The following is a 19,361-nucleotide window of genomic DNA, read 5'->3' as shown; positions in this document are numbered from 1 at the left end:
ATTTATTGATTGTTTTTTTAAAGTATTTTCCAGGTTCAGATTAATATGGAAAGGGTAAAAAACTAAAGAAAAGTAAAAATTTCTGTCTTGCCAAGCGATATTTCTTTACATCATTGTCAAAACGTTGATTTTTCCCTCTGTCCACCTTTCCTTCTCTACTTCTTCTGTCTTTTCCATCCTTCTTCTGTTTCCTTCTTTTTCTCCACCCTTTATGTTCTCTTTGTCTCATTTTAGGTTTCTTTCCATGTTTCTCTTCTTCTTTCTTTCTAAATTTCTTTTTCTTTTTTTCTTGGTTCCTTTCATGTTTTATTTCTGTCTTTGTTTCCTTCTGGTCTAACTCCATCTGAAATATCGGCAGTAAATTCCCAGCATTTACTCTTTGGACCATCAGCTGTGATGATTAAAGTGTAGAAAAATGTGGCATAAAAACTATGTTGCAAAGTTTAAAAGAAAATCACGTCTGATTCAATGGCGCAAATCAACTGGAAAGGTGTCTTGGATGGGAGTCGGTCTGTCTGTGTTGTTCCAGATGTTTTAGCAATGCCAAGAATCCACTGAGTCAGTGACTCCCTCCTTCCTTTAAAGCCACATCCTTGCTCTTGCTTTGAATTACAAGTTAAGCAGAAAATTGAAGGAGCAGAAACATCTGGCTGGTGTTTAATAACTTGTGACTTTTACATTAGCTGAAATGATGCTTTGCAGCACAATTTAAAGTCTCTAGTATTCCTAACTTTTGTGCGTGCTGTTTTGTTTTTTTTTGGTAGATTGTTGATGTTTTCATGGAGGGCAGCCTGATTCAGCAGTGCACTTCCTTCCTGTTGGATGCTCTGAAGAACAACCGTCCAGCTGAAGGACACTTACAGACACGTCTGCTTGAGATGAACCTGATACACGCTCCCCAGGTGAGCTGTTTTACCAGCTCCTTTTTCCTAACTGGAGACGTTGATAGCTACATCTAGCCACCATTGATGTTGTATCCACAAAGAGTAAGAATATCAATTGTGTGGATATGGAGCATATTGCATAAACAGAGACATACACTCACTCAGGAACATATAGTCAACAGTGGCCACTTCTTCCCAAAAATGTCTGTGACGCCTGTTAATCAATTAGAGAAGAGAAAAATATTTCAAATTAGAAAAAAACTGCCATAATTTAATAAAAAAGGATGTCCTAATCCACATATTAATCAGTTTCAATTTTGTTGACATAGATTGATTATGTTTTGTTTTATTCTTGTTTTGAATGTATTCATTTTTATATATACCTCCATGTTTGTTTGCTTGTTTTATTGTATGTTTGGCTACTGTATTTTTATTGCTGTTACTCGTTCTATTATCTGGTTAATTATTCCGTATATTAATACCCCTTCTTGCTTTTTGTCAGTTTGTAATGTTTATTGTATACACACTAATTGGTGAATAAAAACAAAAAACACTGGCAGAGTAAAACTAGTTAGAGTTCGGTTTTAGTTATAATTACTGTCTTAACCTTCCGTAAACCACAGTATTTTATAGTTTCTTCCAAACTTGTTCACTCCTAACGTAAACACCACTTTACAACTACAAACTATCACATGTTTCTTTAGGATTTCACATAATAAACAACCCAAAAATAACCGCACATAACTAAACTATAAGGAAAAGCATAAATGGATCCTCAATGGTTTTTACCAATAAAAATCAGAATGTTTTGATCTGGATGTGGTGGTGAGTTTAGGGTAATTTTCCTGTTGGAAGAACAATCTCATTTTGAAAGTCATATGGTTTTTCTTCCTTTTTACAATTAAACACTTTTTAAAGGGAGGGCATTATGTAAAACCAAACTTTTTGAGCTTTATATGTTACGTGCTACTTCTCAGCCCAATGCTGGTAAGAACGGTTGTAAATGGCATCATGGAGAAACGTTGTGATGACTTGCTGAAGTGTTGGAAAGAGCAGGAGCTTCTTAAAGAGACAGAGGCCCAATTTCAAGGTGTTACATTGCAAAGTCAAATTTCTTTTAATTTATGTTTGATATATACAGCATTTTCATAAGAACTGTAACAAAATTACTTGATTGTGGTATAAAATGACAATATGTACTTGGAAAATGCATAATAATGCCACTTTAATACCGAGGATCTGAATAAACATAGAGGTTTGGCGTCATAATGTGGAAAACATAAAGGGTTGAAGAAGAGAGCAATAAAGTGGAAAGTTTTGACCCTGTAATGAACTCATTCATCCACTGCTGTAGATTCTCACTTTGATGCGAAAAGTTGCTCTTAATATGATGTGTGTGTTGATGTGTGTAATGAACATTTTCAGGTAGCAGATGCGATCCTGGGGAACCAGATGTTCACACACTATGACCGGGCCCACGTCGCTCAGCTGTGTGAGAAGGCAGGGCTGCTGCAGAGAGCACTCGAACACTACACCGACCTGTACGATATCAAACGAGCCGTGGTGCACACACATCTGCTCAACCCTGAGGTACGCCTATAGCAGTGCAGCCATTCCTGTGAACACAGCTCCATTGGGAGACATTTGGTTTTTATCGTCTTGATGCATAAGAACGCCTTTAATCTCTTTCTCTGCATTTAGATGTCTTTACTTTTTCATTTTTCTACCGTTTAGTGGCTGGTGAACTTTTTCGGCTCCTTGTCAGTCGACGACTCTTTGGAGTGTTTGAGGGCCATGTTGTCGGCTAACATCAGGCAGAACCTGCAGCTGTGTGTGCAGGTAGCATCAAAGTATCATGAGCAGCTGGGAACTCAGGCGCTAGTGGAGCTCTTCGAGTCCTTCAAGAGTTATGAAGGTAGGCATTTTCTCTTAATTAATTTTAAAATGATAAAAACTTATTAAAGGTGACCTATTGTGCAAAATTCACATATTTAACTGCTTACACTTTGATTTGGGTTTCAACTGCTTTTAAAATCAGCCCAAGCGCTTAAATAGAACACCCAGCTGTTTTTTTTAACAATAAATCAATCTTTTTTGCTGTCCGTTTCAAAAACCTTCAGAATGTAACATGTCAGAAGGCACTGCCCCGTTACCTAGCAACCCCAGCAAAGCTCAGCCCGTTACCTAGCAACCCCAGCAAAGCCCAGCCCACTCAAAATAGAGTGAACTAAAATATTCTCTAAGATTTTAGTTCACTATGCCATAAGTTAAATCTACTTTGGACAAAAATGTAACACACATATTTGGTTTAGCCCAGAGACCTACCTTAATCTGTTCAAGGAAACATAATAGGTCACCTTTAAATGACAATTATTTTCCTACCAGATTTAAAAATGTTCCTGTCTTTTCTTTTAAGGTCTGTTTTACTTCCTTGGCTCGATCGTGAATTTCAGCCAGGAACCCGACGTTCACTTTAAATACATCCAGGCTGCTTGTAAGACGGGTCAGATCAAAGAAGTGGAGAGAATATGTAGAGAGAGCAACTGCTACGACCCAGAGAGGGTTAAAAACTTCCTAAAGGTAAAACCGCTTCTTCATTAATTGTAATTTCTTCTACAGAGATAAGATAATAGAATATTATTCTCATTTTGCTGCTGTTCACAGGAGGCGAAGTTAACAGACCAGCTTCCCCTCATCATTGTGTGTGATCGCTTTGACTTTGTCCATGATCTGGTCCTCTACCTGTACCGCAACAATCTGCAGAAATACATCGAAATCTATGTTCAGAAAGTAAGATCAGTACCAAAGCTGGGATTTCTTCCACCATGGCTTCCTAACTAATCATTTTCTGTAAATGTTGCTTGTTTATTTTGAATTTGCTCGTTGCATTCTCAGGTGAATCCCAGTCGGTTGCCCGTGGTGATTGGTGGTTTGTTGGATGTAGACTGTTCAGAGGATGTCATCAAGAACCTGATCATGGTGGTCAGAGGACAGTTTTCCACCGATGAGCTGGTGGACGAGGTGGAAAAGAGGAACAGGTGATCCCAGATTATGCTTGGATCCATGAGTTATTGTCATTACAATATCCAGTTTCTTTTCTTTGTTCTATCCTTTCTTTTCCCCAGTTTCTTCCTGTATTCTTACCTTCCCTCCATTGTTTTTCCCCCCACTCTTTCCTGACTTGATTTAAACCCTTCTCCTTCATTCTTGCTTTCCATAAATTTTCTGAAGTTGGTTTGTTTCTTCCTTCCTTCTTTCCGTAATTTGTTTATTCATTCATTTCTTCCTCCCTTCTGTCGTTCGTTCCTTCTTTCTTTTCAGAATTTTATTGTTTATTTGTACTTTTCTTTCTTTGTTCATTTCTTCCTTCCTTCAATTGTTCCTTCTTTCTTTCTTTCCATAATTTGTTCATGCCTTCTTTTTTCATTGCTTCCTTCATTTGTTCATTCATTTCTTCTTTCCATAATTCGTTACTTTGGTTGTTCCTGTGTTGCTACCTTCCTTCTTTCCATGTATAAAAAACTTGCCTTTTTTGTCAAGTTTTTGAATTTTTCTGTTATAGTAAGAGAAGATATTTTACACAAGTCAGTTTCTTTTGCTGCCTTTTCAGGTTGAAGCTTCTGTTGCCATGGCTGGAGTCGCGTATTCTCGAGGGATGTGAGGAACCAGCTACCCACAATGCACTAGCCAAGATCTACATCGACAGCAACAACACGCCGGAGCGCTTCCTGAAGGAGAACCCGTTCTACGACAGCGCCGTGGTCGGCCGCTACTGCGAGAAGAGAGACCCCCACCTGGCCTGCGTGGCGTATGAGAGGGGGCAGTGCGACCTGGACCTCATCAAAGTGTGTAGATCCCATCACACAGACCGTAGAAGATTTTTAATGCACAGACATGTTTAACTACCTGCTACATTTATTTATTTTTTCTCTCAGGTTTGCAATGAAAATTCACTATTTAAGAGTGAAGCTCGGTATCTTGTACGACGAAAAGATCCGGAGCTCTGGGCCAAAGTGTTGGAGGAAGACAACCCGTTCAGAAGACAACTCATCGATCAGGTTGGTTTCATTCCACTTCAATCCAGCTGTGAACAGAAATATCTTCATTTTTTTAATGAATATTTTTATACTATTTCCACTCTCAGGTGGTGCAGACAGCTCTGTCGGAGACCCAGGACCCAGAGGAGGTGTCGGTCACAGTCAAGGCCTTTATGACTGCAGACCTACCAAACGAGCTGATTGAGTTGCTGGAGAAGATTGTTCTTGATAACTCTGTCTTTAGTGAACACAGGTACTTTAGGCACATCTTTGTATATCCACAGTGCAGGTCTTATCTTTTAAACATTTTCAATTTTTTCTCCAGAAACCTCCAGAATCTTCTGATTTTAACGGCTATCAAGGCCGACCGCACTCGTGTGATGGAGTACATCAACAGGCTAGATAACTATGACGCTCCTGACATCGCTAACATTGCAATTAGCAATGAGCTCTTTGAAGAGGCGTTTGCCATTTTCAAGAAGTTTGATGTCAACACGTCAGCCATTCAGGTAAAAATAAGATTATAGATTGATATTCATGATTGCAGAAAGAGCATTGGTTTATTTGGACCAGCAAATTCGTAGTAAACCAAAAGTTCATTTGATGTTGTTGATCAGGTTTCCCAGGTTTGAGGCAGATCTCTGATTTTTGCAAAGATTTGACTTAATTTCTAGTAAATAACAGTCACAAGAAGACAAAGGAATCACTTTTAATTCTTCTAGATTTTATGCTGTAAGTAGGACTTTATTCAGAGCAGAAGTTAAAAAAAAGACAAAACCATTGCAGCACCATGGTTAACGTCTCTGTAGGATCTTATATTAACCATTAGTGTGCCTATGCACTGTCTGTGTTTAACCTTTCCTAAACTCTAATATTAACAGGATAGAAACATAGCATTTTGCTGTTTTCCTTTCAGCCTTCCTGTTATCTATTTTAAGCTTCGCTCTCTCTGCGTTCTCTCAGATGTGTCTTCACATATTTTAGAAAATAGAATTGTCCTTATAAATGTCTTCTTACATCTCTTCTTCATTTGGCTTAATATTTAAGGCACCTCACTAATACTGAGAATAACTGGTATTAAGCCTTCTTCTAGTAATAACTTCCTCTCTGAAGTGTTGTTGTTATTTGTAGGTTCAATTCTTTTCAATAGCCAATCTTTTGATGCATTTCTACTGCTAAGTTTTCTCCCATTTCTCGCCTTATCTAATTTTTGTAGGTTTTGATTGAGCACATAGGGAACTTGGACCGAGCCTATGAGTTTGCGGAGCGCTGTAACGAGCCTGCAGTGTGGAGTCAGTTAGCCAGAGCTCAGCTGCACAGGGATCTCGTCAAGGAGGCCATCGACTCCTACATCAAAGCCGTGGATCCATCAGCGTACATGGAGGTGGTCAATGCAGCCAGCAAGAACAGTAAGCATCTATCTTATAAGATATCTTGGCTGCATTGGTGTGTGTTTCATATGAATTTCTTGGTGTGTGTCTTTGCTGCAGATAATTGGGAGGATTTGGTGAAGTTCCTGCAGATGGCTCGTAAGAAAGCCAGAGAGTCGTATGTAGAGACGGAGCTGATTTTTGCTCTGGCTAAAACGAACCGTCTGGCTGAGCTGGAAGAATTTGTCAGTGGGCCCAATAATGCTCACATTCAGCAGGTAAAAACAGCGTAATAATTTAACATATAAAGGCTTTAGAACGTTTTTAAACCTTAAATGTTTTGGGTTAACGTAAAATAAGTGCCTAGATTTCAGAATGGGACTGCTGTAAATGTCACCTAAAATGCTTTCTTGAATAAGTTAGGATAGATTTATGGGCTACACATAACATTTGTTTGGTACAAACTCATTCTTAGATAATGAGTTTATCTAAGATTTTATAATTTATAAAAAATATTAGTTTGGTTAGTTCTGTCTGTCAGAGCTCCTTTCAGAATGACCTGTTTTAAGGCTTCTTGTCGCTTTAAATCCCACTAAGCTTCTGCTGGTCAAACTCCTTAACTCAATGCTTACACTTACACATGAAAATGACTGTAAACAGATGCACATTTATACAACAATTCATCTTTGAAAAGCAGAAGTAGAGCCTGGTGCGTAGCCAACGAGAATGTAGCAAGTAGTTCAAACACTTGTCTTTTCTAGTAGCCATTATACAGCACATAGATTGGTAATGGGCAGAGCTCTGTTGGGGTTGCTAGGCAACGGGCTGGGCTTGCGGATCTGTGACGTTATGTTGGGATAGTTTTTGAAACGGCTAATTTTTCAGATACCAAAAAACATTAACCTATCACCAAAAAATGGCTGGATATACAAAATGGGAATTTTGCATAATAGGTTCACTTTAACAGGGTACCTTTTTCCACCAAAATGTAAATAATTCTGCTGTAAATCCGATAATTCATTTTCAGGTGGGAGACAGATGTTACGAGGAGGGAATGTACGAAGCTGCCAAACTTTTGTTCAACAACGTGTCCAACTTTGCCCGACTTGCATCTACATTGGTCCACCTTGGGGAGTACCAGGCAGCCGTGGACAGCGCCAGGAAAGCAAACAGCACTCGGACGTGGAAGGAGGTAAAAGACGCACAAATACCTCACTTCTTCAGGCCATTAGTGAAAAATCATTGTTTTTTAATTATAACTAATTTTCTGAAACTGAAAAGGTTAAACAGTCAGATTTAGTAATTTGTCTGTGGCCTAACAGTTATGTAAAAATATTTTAATTTAATTTAAAGGTTAGGTGTCAATTTATTAATCCCTATGAAATTATGAGTTAGAACTGTTATTTGTAAATCCTATTAAATTTTCAATAAAGTCTGGCATATTTTTACTTTTGTAATTTTATCCATTAAGGCTTTTAAAAGCATTTTCTTTTTATAAAACATGAAATTAAGAAATCTAAAAATGCAAGAAGGGAAAAATAAAACGGTATTGTGGTATTGAAAAAAATGACACCTTTAAAGCCAAAATATATCTATGTATATGTTTATAAAATACATTTATAAATTAATTATTCATTTTAATTTTCTCCTTTGGCTTTATAAACCATAATGCAGCAGATGTCTTTGATTTTACACTTCTTTATCTCTTAAATTCAAATTTAGGTTTTAAATATTCTGGAACTGAGTATGCTTCAGGTCTTCATTTTAAACGTCAACTAAAGATGAACTAAAGTGTCGAGTTTGCACACCTGTTCCGAAAGTATACGTACATGGGTATTTATAGTTTAATTGTTAAATGCAGAATAATCTTTCAAATAGATAAAATAGATAACTTTACTGGTAATACAAAAATCCCAAAAGAAGTTTGTTGGTAATTCTGTTATTTTGTTGTGCAGACAAATACGTTTTCCTTCAATTTGCTGCCTGTTCTGATTATGTTCTGTCTCCTTTGTTAGTGCAATTTGCTTAGTAAGAAGAAAACGGAACACAATTATGGAAAGCTCTACAGACACAAAATAAAAGACACACGCAGGGTTTTCGTCCTTAATAAAACCTTGGCATTTACTTTCCTTTCTCTCACCTCGACAGGTTTGCTTTGCGTGCGTCGACGGCGAGGAGTTCCGGTTGGCGCAGATCTGCGGCCTTCACATTGTGATCCACGCCGACGAGCTGGAGGACTTGATCAGCTACTATCAGGACCGCGGGTACTTTGAGGAGCTCATCGCTCTGCTGGAGGCGGCGCTGGGCCTGGAGCGCGCCCACATGGGGATGTTTACAGAGCTCGCCATCCTCTACTCCAAGTTCAAACCTCAGAAAATGAGGGAACATCTGGAGCTCTTCTGGTCAAGAGTCAACATCCCAAAGGTCGGTTTTCTCCCTATCTTGGTCTGTGTGTGTGTGTGTGTGTGTGTGTTCTCTGTGCGGAAATATCAGATTTATGAAAGTTACCCATCTGCAAAACAGATTTTAATTAACACCATTTGAGTAACTGGTGTTCCTTCGTCTCCTCTTTGTGGTTTACTAAATTTGTTCTGATATATTTCATCATCTTTATATTTTAATCAAAACCTTTCTAAAGATTATTATGACATAGGGATTGTTTATAAATATAAACATTTGTAAACAACTGCCAAAAAGCAGTTTTTTCAATTGTTCTTGCAAGAACGCGATGCTAATTTGGCTTCTAGAAAGTAAACTTTAAACATCATAAATGCCATTTTTCTTTGGTTTCAGGTTCTTCGTGCAGCTGAGCAATCTCATTTATGGGCAGAGCTGGTTTTCCTTTACGATAAATACGAGGAGTACGACAACGCTGTCATCACTATGATGAACCATGCAACAGATGCATGGAAAGAAGGCCTGTTCAAAGACATAATTGCCAAGGTAAACACGTCATTTTAACTCAATTATTTATTTCTACAATTTTTACAACCAGTCTTCTACTGCTTCTGCATTTCTAGTAAGACATATATACATATTTAAATTGTCTACAGACATAGATAACATTACATAAAGTGATTTTCAAATAATATTGTATTAAGAAAATAATAATTACATGTTTCAGGAGCAAAAAATCCTTGACTTTTTATTGGAAAAGTGAAAAATTGCAAAATGGTGGATTGCTTTTATCTTGCTGCTGTATCAACATATGATACTAAGACAAAGATGCCAACATATTTGTCAAACCTTTGTTAAGTCTACCGTTTCAAAGACTTTATAAAGGCAGACACAGTTCCAGGAATACGCCTGATTTTAAGGTTATAATCTGAAATCTCTTTTATTAGCTTCTGTCTCAGGCTTTGTTATGTTACTCTTTAGGTCTGAAATACAAAATAGTTTTAGTCAACATGCTGTTTGTAGCATGTTGGTCTACATTAGCATTAGCTAATGCTAACAAACTAACATAAGCATTTAAAATGTATTTTGTGATTAGATTTAACTTTGAGCTCTTCCATCATAGTGGACTAGATCTTCTACTTTATTGAAACTTTTCTAGTTTTGTTTCTATTTTCTTCAGTCTTTACCCCAAACTCTTTTAACTTCAGATTGTCAGTCCACTTTGACTTAAGCTTTTTTTTCAGCAGTTTCAGCTTCTGCTGTTGTATATTTTACATTTATGTTATATTTCTGTATTTGCAGTTCCAAGTTATCTTACATTTGTTCCTTGTTCCTTTCAGGTCGCCAACGTGGAGTTATACTACAAATCTCTTTCTTTCTACCTGGAATACAAACCTCTGCTCATTAATGACCTGCTGACTATTTTGTCTCCCCGGTTGGATCATAACAGAGCTGTCAGCTTTTTCTCTAAGGTAACCTGGTGTGAAGAAGGAAACCTTTACGCTGCGTGATCCCTTCCCTCATCTGTGTCCACTTTATTGTTATGATGCATTTTGCTTTTGCTTAACCAGATGAATCAGCTAAAGTTGGTCAAGCCCTACTTGAGATCGGTCCAGAATCACAACAATAAGGCCGTCAATGAAGCGCTCAACAACTTGCTAACGGAGGAGGAAGACTACCAGGTTGGATGGTTTGGTTGGATCTGCTGCCAGCTCGCTATTATTTAAATATTAATTGTTTATTTACATAAAAGCTGAATCAGTGTCTTTCACTGTTGAAAAGTTATTTTGTCATTTGATTATTGAAATTTCTAAATTTGATTTGTATGGTTCACGTTTCCACTGACTAGTTAAACTATGTTGAGATATATTGTAGTTCTTTACCCTGGGTTTTGTTCCGGTTGCTTTTCTTTGTAATGTGAGTTAAATTTGATTTGTCTGCAGAGCCTGAGAGCCTCCATCGATGCTTACGATAACTTTGACACCATCGACTTGGCTCAGAGGTTAGAGAAACACGAACTGATCGAGTTCAGGCGTATCGCTGCTTATCTGTACAAAAGAAACAACCGCTGGAGGCAGAGTGTGGAGCTTTGCAAGAAGGACAAGCTATACAAGGTAAACAAAACCAAAACATTTATTTCTGCCAGATATAAATTGGAGACGGATCGGTCATCCTGTCACAATAACAGTATCGGTGTTTTCGAACAAAGAAAATTGATATGACTTGGATTGTCTGAATCACTTTTTGTCTTTGAAATGTTTTCCCGCCGCTGATTCCATGAAATTACTGGTCAAAAGCCACAAAAATTGTCTGGGGTTTTTCAACTGTTTTAGATTACTTTTGATGTGCTGAATCCAAAAATTATTGGTTTTGCTCAATCAGGTCAACTTTGTGAACTATGGATGCAGCATGAGCATCAACATGCATGACTTGTTCTCACGTTTCGATCGGTTTCCTGAGAATCGAGGATTAATGAGTGATTAGCAGGAGGAGAGAGACTCAATCAGGACAGAAAAGAGATGGATAATTTTGCTTACGTCATGTTCATTTTACATGTTTTTACCCTTATCAATGTTTATTATTCAATTTACAGAAATCCAAGTTTGTAACATCTAAGTAACACACTCTGTTAGAAAACTTTTTTTTCTCCTGAAACCTTTCTTGGATGAGTAATATTAATGGAAATGAACTGATAATGACACAAAAATGTAATCAGTTCAGTCAGAAGATCAGATTTCTCTAAATCAAATTAGAATAAAAACATGACCTGATTGAGAAAAATGGATGTCATTTGTGATGCAAAATCCTAATATATTAGAAAAAACATAGACAACTTATAAAAGATATATTTTGTAACCCAGTGTTATCAATAAATGCTGTTTTTACATTTCAAAATATGATTGAATGATCTTGTTGTGCACCATTTATGAGGCTAGGTGAAAAAACACTTTTAGCTTGGCAGTATGGTGGCTGTAGAGCTAAAGCTAATGCTGACTTCACAGTTTTTGCTATGTTTGATTGTAATTCAGCAAGTTCCCCCAACATCCACTATATTTACAGTTTTTTTTCTGTCAGTGGCATTAAAAAGGTCTTAAAAAGTCTTAAATTCAACTCCCGAAACAGCAGATTTTCTGTTTATGTAGCTGTTGTAGTGAGTGATGAGGTTTACTTATCTGAGACTCTGACCACAAGCAGTGACTTCAACTTCCAGCAGATGGCGATGCTGGCTTCTTTCTTTAAGCTTCAGACTTGTGTGAAAGTCTTTCTCCAGTATGAAGTAACTGAAATCCTCTTGATGTTTCCCAGGATGCCATGCTCTTCGCTGCAGAGTCAAAGGATGCCGAGCTGGCAGAGACTCTGCTGCAGTGGTTCCTGGAGGAAGACAGGAAGGAGTGCTTTGCCGCCTGCCTGTTCGCCTCCTACGACCTCCTCCATCCTGATGTGGTGCTGGAACTGGCCTGGAGGCACAACATAATGGACTTTGCCATGCCCTACTTCATTCAAGTCATGAGAGAGTACCTCACTAAGGTTAGAGCTGAGCAGAGATTAAAAACGGATCATCTTTGCTTACAATAAAATAGATGTTTATGTATTTTTAGACCATTTCAGCACAGTATTGCTGCACATCAAAAGTAGTTTAAAAAGTAGTCTTAAAAGTTTATGTAAATGCTTGCCTTGACAAGTCAGATTTTAAAAAAGCTATAGAATAGCTACACTGAGATGAAGAAAGCAGAACTAATTGTTATAATTTTTTGCTTGTAGACATGTTCAGTCATCTGTTTGGGTTCTTTTCTAGGTTGATGAATTTGCAGCAAAGGTGATGGTCTCTGGCCCTCTTTTTTTCTTTAAGCGAGAAATGTGTTCTGTTTGTTTTTATGTTGTAACACTTGTAGGATCGTAGCATGGACTGTAGACTAAGCACGACCTAACGAGCCCGGTCCTGGACAGCTGTGGTTTTAGTGTGCAGGCTTTTGTTCCACTTCATCATCCACACATTTTAATTTTACCAGCTGGAAAACAACAGACTTGCTTTGAGTAATAAAACAAATAAAAAAGGAATTAAAGCAAGAAACTGAATGTCAATACAGATTAAACTAAAACATTTTATTATTTTGATATTTATGCATAAACCTTTGTAAAAACGCTGAATAAATACTAGCTTAGTGAGCAAAATATTAGACCTTTTTGACTGTTTTCCTCTTTACACAATTAACTGTGTTGGCTGGTTAATTACTCTTTCTATCTGCTCAGGTAACCACCTGGTTACCTGAGCAGGTAATCAGGTGTAACCAGTCTGTAAACAGGCTGCTTGTAGTTTCCCAGTTGTACTTTTTAACCACTCTTTAAGTTATAATTCAACTTCTGTTGGAGTCCAAGTTGAAGGAACCGTCTATCAACCACCTGATTGTGACTGTGCAGCAATAGGTCGAGGAGAGGGGTGCTTTAATTTTTCAAAACTTTTTTATATCTTGATTCAAGAAACTCGCCCAAGCCTGCTTCCAAATTGCAACTCATGATGGTGCCCGGAGCTAAAGCCTGTTCAGAATATATTTTTCTTCATGACCACACATTATTCTGTCCTGGCCTAACAAAAACCCTCTCACCCTCTAACTCTGGATGTCATGGGGCTGCATCTAGTGCTAAGTGGTGTTTTTTGAAATGTTGACTTGATGGAGTACAAAAAAACAGAGCAATTCTTCCACCAAGTACACACATAGCTGGGTATTTTAAAAACAAATATCTCCAGCATATTGTTTTAAAAAATAATTGTGTAAACACAGGATTGGTTTCAGAAAAGTTTTCATCCACATGAACCTGTACAAATCCACCTCTAAGCGTTGCTTTAAACATGCCAAACCCATAGGGGGCAGTGGAGTGCTAAGATAAAATCTATGTCAGCCAATCAGATTGCTTCAAAACAACAAAGACTTCCTGTTTAGAATTAAACATGGCTGAAATGCATTTAATTGGCGTATTAGAATATGTAGTTAATAAAACAAGACGGTGTTGATCGGGAATTATATCTAAAGTATGTGGAGATATTGGTGCATTATTTGTCGCAGACTAAAGTGTGGGACCCTACATCTTTGTTTTCCCATGTAAATACAAAAATACAGACTTTTTAAAAATTCCTTATTTGTCAGAGTTTTTTTTGTGATTTTAAAAGGAGTTTTGTGTGGGTTAAATGCAAAAAGGCATAAACATTTTTATTTATTTTCCCAGATAATCGGCTATGTGTGGACTAGGCCTAAAAGTTAGTTTTCTGAACTGATGTTAATCTCAAATCATCCTTTCTTCCTCTGATCTTCACATGTTTTTTACGTTTCATGATCGACTGTAAGGTTACAGAATGGTTGGCTGAAGTCATCCCATCAATTTCCCCCACCTGATCCACCTACGGATGTATTTACAAATCTGTAACCTCTACCAAATATAAAACATAGTCCAGGGTTGGGGAACGACTGTGTCGTCTTGATGTGATACAAAGCTGCTTAATATTCCAAACTCTCTGATCTGAGACCTTAAATGTCAGTGGGGGGTTCATGTTTGCATGTTTATTACAGAGTTATGATGCAAAGGGGATTTTAGAAAAAAAGCACCACTCAAAAGCTTATTAGATGCAGGCCCATGTTTCTACCTGCAGGGAAAGATTTGTAGTTTTTAACTACAGGCTGCAAACAAATGAAGAGTGAGCCTCCTTTCTTCTGTTCCTTGAGAAGTCCTTTTTTTATCCCCAGAAAACATTAATTTAAAAATAAAGGGTTTGCACTTTCACTATCAATTGTTAGTTAAAGTCATGTGGATTTGAACCTTTTCAATTCTTTTTAAAAATCCTGTCTTTCTTTAGTTGTTGTAAAATCCTTTCTGATTGCAGTGCACCACTGTTTCATATCCAGCTGTACCTACAGTACAATTGGCACAATTTCTCCAAATAACTGAGCAGCTCAGGTTATAAAAACTGGATTCCTGCCTAACAAATGTGAGCTCTGATTTGTAGCCTCAGTTTTAGTTGATTTCAGAGGAGTGTTTGCTCACAGCTATGAATGAGATGCATGTTAAAGCTCTGCAATTTATTATACTGAGCTAGCTGGAAATGTGCCACCTGCATTTAGGCATGTATATATATAGAATATAGAATATAATATTTCTTTAACTGTGATGTATGTTATAATCCTGCCTATAAAGGGCCAGTTCACACATATTTAAGTATCATCTTTCTGTTTTTAGTGATAAAATTAAAGCCACATATCTGAATCTTTTTTATTATAATTGCCTTTATTGTTCTTTATAAACATCCTGCATTTCACTGATCAGTTTTTCTAGAAATACATCCTGAATATGGCAACAAATGTGTATTGTTTACGTGCAACTTTGGTGAGCTGACCCTTTATTCTATCCTGTAACATTTACACTGGAAGATGTTTTAGATTCCTGCATGTCATTTTCTCCTCTGTAATCATAGCTACACTGTCCGTAACAGTGTGTTTGTAGCATAATCTTTAAAAAGAGGTTGTGCCAACTCGCAATTGAAACTTCATTTTTAATATTTATCCAGTGGATGTGAAGGAAAATGAGGGTAATTGTTGTTCTGCAGCTGAAGTTTTAACGTTTAAGTTCTCTGAGAGAGAAAAAAGACATTTCAATGAAGTCTGTACATTTCTGTGATCATAACAATGTAGGTGCTCTGCAAATATAAATTTTTTAAACAGCTAATTTTTTTTGTTGCAAGATAATCCAGCACAGTAAAACATTTAAACTACATATGTACATAATTTTGAATAGAAAGATTTCAGCAGGATACCTTCAGGTTATGATCTCAGACTGTTAGGACGATGTGGAGGATTTTTTTTTATATCTCTGCTCTCTGCTGCCCCCAGGTGGACAAACTGGAGGAGGCAGAAAGCCAGAGGAAAACTGAGGACGACGTGAAAGAGCCTCAGCCGATGGTGTTTGGTAAGTATAGTGACTTTAAAATTCAACTCAATGTATACCGACAAGAGTCAAAGAGAAATGTTACAATTTTGCTTCAGGTAAAACTAGAATTTTGTATTAATTCATTGCACTAACTTAAGAAAGAAAAACTACTTGTTGTTTTGTAAGTGTTTTTAAAACAAAACTAGGATTAAAAATGCCTTATACAACCTTTAAATTATTTTTTTTTTACTTATTTGCTAAAACTGTCATTATGTTGTGACATTATAGTATGAGACAGAAAATCTGTGAAAAAAGTCTCCACCTCCTCCCAGTGCTAACTGCAGGAATACAACACTCAGTCACTCACAACTTGGAGGAAATCTTAGCGCTGTCAATCATGCCTGTGTACATTTACTGACATAAATTTTTATGTGAAACTAACAGGATAAACAATGGAATGCATGAGGTATCAATCCTGCAATAACAATGTTAAAATCCCTGCATGCACCATTTTTATACTCATACTAGTGGTCTTAGTTAGCTTAACAACAGGCCGAGTTTACTACAAACATATAAATACACAATTTCTCCACAAATGAAGGTGTATACTATTCTCATATGTGATTAATTCAACTTATAATACTCAAAGATGTTGCTTTTGCAGGCAAGAAAACGACATGAGCGGGGCTGAGGAGCTGCCATGTGGCTGCAACTGTGTTGTACTTCCAGTTTTTCTACTTCTCCTTCTTTTTTGATAACTAACCAAGAATGACCACAAGATGGCATCCTTTAGTAAAATAAGACAACATTAGCGAAACAGTGAACATAACAATGCTGCTCACACCCTTACCCTTGCTGTCTTCTATGCTAAAGCTAGTTCCCGATAACAAAGCCACCAATGATGGTGATAAATGGGTTTTCCTTGAATGCTACGTTTTTTCTCAGCTATTGTCCACACTTAGCAGTGTGTACATGAGTGTGATTGACAATGCGAAGACCCTCCTCCTGGCTCTGATTGGTAGTTTCTCAAGAGAAGTGGCGCCTTTCTGTAGGTTGCAAAGGTAGCTTCAGGGAGGAGGAGGAGGAACTTGATTTATCAAAAATATATAGCAAATTGTAGCTTTTGTTTCATTGAAGACTGAATTTTGAAAGCCAGCTTTCTGTGCTACTTTTTAAGTTTTATTTGACTCTCAGTAACCACTGTTCTTTCTTTGTCGCCAGGCCAGCAGCTGATGCTGACTGCAGCTGCCTCTCCTGTGGCGGCTCAGCCAGCGTACCCGGCTTACGGCTTCCCCCCCGCCGCCGCCGCTGCAGCCGCAGCTCCTCCCGCTGCCGCAGGTTATCCCGCCCAGCCAGCCTACGGCTTCAACATGTAAACGGCCCCAACTCCTCATCTTATTCCATCTGTCTCTCCTGGTTTCCCTTCACCTGAAAAACTCGCGCACACTTGAACTGAACCGCACTGCTCCGAGCCCCAGTTGATTCGGCGGAGGCTGAAGAGTCTGAAGAGTCTCCACCCACACTCACTGAAACTGCAGTCTCAAGTTTCTTCACGCCCCGTTTAGATGAGTGGCCTCAGAGACATTGCGAGGAATCCGGTGACCTCCCGGCCATTTTTTCCCCCCACTTGCATCACAAATCTAAACAGCATGAAGTCTCTTCTCAGCAGCCAGAGGAGCACCAAACCACTTCATCCTCTTGCTGTTCCATGTAGACTTTATTAACCATAGAGCAGCTTTTGGTTCTTTGTTATTTCGCACTGAGTAAAAAGAGACTTTTCTGAGAAGCAGCAGAAGGTGGGAGGCATGTGTTTGCTTCTCTACCTTCCTCTTGAAAGCACTGTTGCGGCCTTATTTAATCTAAGGAGGCGGCTTGTTTGTCTCACATCTGAATTCACATCTGTGTCATGCTATGTTCTGAATGACAGTCGCTGTGCAATCGTTCTGTGTCCTTTCACAGCAGGTACAAGTATTTGCAGTATACAGACTATTGACCACTTGTGAATAAGAATTACAGTCTGTGAATGTGTGTGTGGGTGTGGGTGGGTGTGTGTGTGTGTGGAGCCTTTGAAGCTTTTGTGGACACAAGGAAACTTTCACCCACCATAGATCTGATCTCATCGGTCGACTTTTCAAAGCCCCGAAAGTGGAAGTCCGGAGCGTCGGGATGGATGTGACAAAAACCATGAAAGAAAGGAGGTAAAATCATAAATATGTGCATGTGCTGCCAAATAATAATACTGCAACCAGGAGCACAACTGTCATGTTTCACTCAAGTATATCAAGTATTACAGATTTTGTGTCAAAAACAAAGATGTATAATAAAACCTTCCCACCAAATAAAAAAAACAAAACAAAAAAAGATGTGGTGAAGCTTTGAGTCTCAAGGAGGTGCCAGTTAGGTAAAAAAAAAAAACTGTATAATTTAAATGTAATGAAATTCCTTACAGATCAGAAGTAAAATGGTATGAAGCACCATATGTATTGTCTATAATGTGTTGTAGTCCTAAAAAAGTATAAAGAATTTTTTTGTAAGAAAAAGACAAATGGCAAAAAAAAAAAAAAAACAGCTTAATAAATGGCAAAGTCTTGAGACAAGTTTGCTCAAAGTGGTTTTCGTTTTTTCTCAGCTCATGTATAGATTTATCAACATCTTTATATTCTGTATGCTATTTATACTTTTGCATGAATTACTGCATCCATGCAGCAGGATGTGGAGGTGATCAGTCCAGGTTGCTAACCGTCGTTAGCGCATCTGTATTGTTGTCTGGTGTTTCTCTCAGTTTCCTGTTTCAATAATCAGGTAGTTTAATGGGCAATCAACACAGTAACACCAGGCTCGCTGAACCAGCTGTTGGTGCCATTAAACGTCTCCATAAAGTTTGTCTTGTTTGCAGAAGAAAGCATGAAGTACTTCCTGATGAAGGACGGTGGAAACTTAAACTGGACCTGAAGCAGCTTGAGTTTCGAAGAGGTTTGGAGCCACTGGAAGAAAAAAAAAGTCTGAATTTGTCTTCAAATTCTGACTTTTTTTTTTTTACAGAAATCTGACTTTTAATCTCAGAAGACTAAAGTCAGAATTTGGAGAAAAAAAGTGAGATTTTTTTTTCACTGGCACTAATCCTCTGTAGATCTTAATCTCTGAATTACACACTGTGGATCTGTATGAGCGACTTGCTTCACAATCCTGTCAAAACGGATTTGTACCTGTTGCTTGTTTGTCCCTCTTCTGCCATTGTTTTTTTCCTTCCACTCAACTTTTCATAAATATGCCTGGATACAACACTCTGTAAGCATCTTTGTGGCTTGCTTTCCTTTTTGAGTTGGACAATGATTGTATGCCGAACAACTTTCAAGATTGTGTAGGGAATAACTAGGTCATAAACTTTAATTTTGTATAAAAATAGTTTTTCATAGGTTCTACATATCCTGATCAACAAAATTTGGGGGTTTTAACTTTGAACCACGTTAACATTTACTTGAAATATATCATTCTGTGCATCAACTAAATCTGATTTTTCAAAATGCGGCTGTAATTCTCTTGAACATTACTTTTAACTTGGCAGAAAGAAAAATTAAGTTGACATTGAAGTGCCGTCTGTTCTTGTTCCTCGTGTGATTTTTATTTACAAATGAGTTAAAATTTCAAGAGGGATGTTATTGTTGGGTCCTTGTGGTTTTACATTGTCGATTTGGACCAGACTGACATTTTGGTAACTGAGCAACCAGGACATGATTGATGGAGAGTCTCCCAGAGCT

The 19,361-nt window shown here is 37.8% G+C and overlaps 1 protein-coding gene across 4 annotated transcripts in view; it reads left to right on the top strand.

Annotated features, from left to right (window-relative positions):
• cltcl1 (clathrin, heavy chain-like 1) overlaps window positions 1–18,204 on the top strand; it is a 37,427-nt gene extending 19,223 nt beyond the window's left edge. For 2 of the 4 annotated variants that reach the window (XM_028032835.1, XM_028032834.1), the window contains 22 exons: window positions 765–902; window positions 2,310–2,474; window positions 2,619–2,799; window positions 3,301–3,464; window positions 3,549–3,674; window positions 3,780–3,922; window positions 4,495–4,729; window positions 4,820–4,942; window positions 5,029–5,174; window positions 5,247–5,430; window positions 6,138–6,330; window positions 6,412–6,569; window positions 7,319–7,483; window positions 8,440–8,715; window positions 9,085–9,234; window positions 10,029–10,160; window positions 10,260–10,370; window positions 10,632–10,802; window positions 11,995–12,216; window positions 12,485–12,511; window positions 15,567–15,642; window positions 16,825–18,204. In XM_028032835.1, the coding sequence (XP_027888636.1) occupies window positions 765–902; window positions 2,310–2,474; window positions 2,619–2,799; window positions 3,301–3,464; window positions 3,549–3,674; window positions 3,780–3,922; window positions 4,495–4,729; window positions 4,820–4,942; window positions 5,029–5,174; window positions 5,247–5,430; window positions 6,138–6,330; window positions 6,412–6,569; window positions 7,319–7,483; window positions 8,440–8,715; window positions 9,085–9,234; window positions 10,029–10,160; window positions 10,260–10,370; window positions 10,632–10,802; window positions 11,995–12,216; window positions 12,485–12,511; window positions 15,567–15,642; window positions 16,825–16,979 (3,441 nt within the window). In that variant the 3' untranslated portion in view covers window positions 16,980–18,204. The remainder of the gene's footprint in view (window positions 1–764; window positions 903–2,309; window positions 2,475–2,618; window positions 2,800–3,300; window positions 3,465–3,548; window positions 3,675–3,779; window positions 3,923–4,494; window positions 4,730–4,819; window positions 4,943–5,028; window positions 5,175–5,246; window positions 5,431–6,137; window positions 6,331–6,411; window positions 6,570–7,318; window positions 7,484–8,439; window positions 8,716–9,084; window positions 9,235–10,028; window positions 10,161–10,259; window positions 10,371–10,631; window positions 10,803–11,994; window positions 12,217–12,484; window positions 12,512–15,566; window positions 15,643–16,824) is intronic. The other 2 variants (XM_028032837.1, XM_028032836.1) reach the window with 1 other exon arrangement.
• The last annotated feature ends 1,157 nt before the right edge of the window (window positions 18,205–19,361 follow it).

This window comes from Xiphophorus couchianus, chromosome 12, assembly GCF_001444195.1.
Source record: "Xiphophorus couchianus chromosome 12, X_couchianus-1.0, whole genome shotgun sequence".
Classification (NCBI taxonomy): domain Eukaryota; kingdom Metazoa; phylum Chordata; class Actinopteri; order Cyprinodontiformes; family Poeciliidae; genus Xiphophorus; species Xiphophorus couchianus.
The sequence above is the reverse complement of the archived record's forward strand: the minus strand, read 5'-3'. Positions and strand labels throughout refer to the sequence as shown.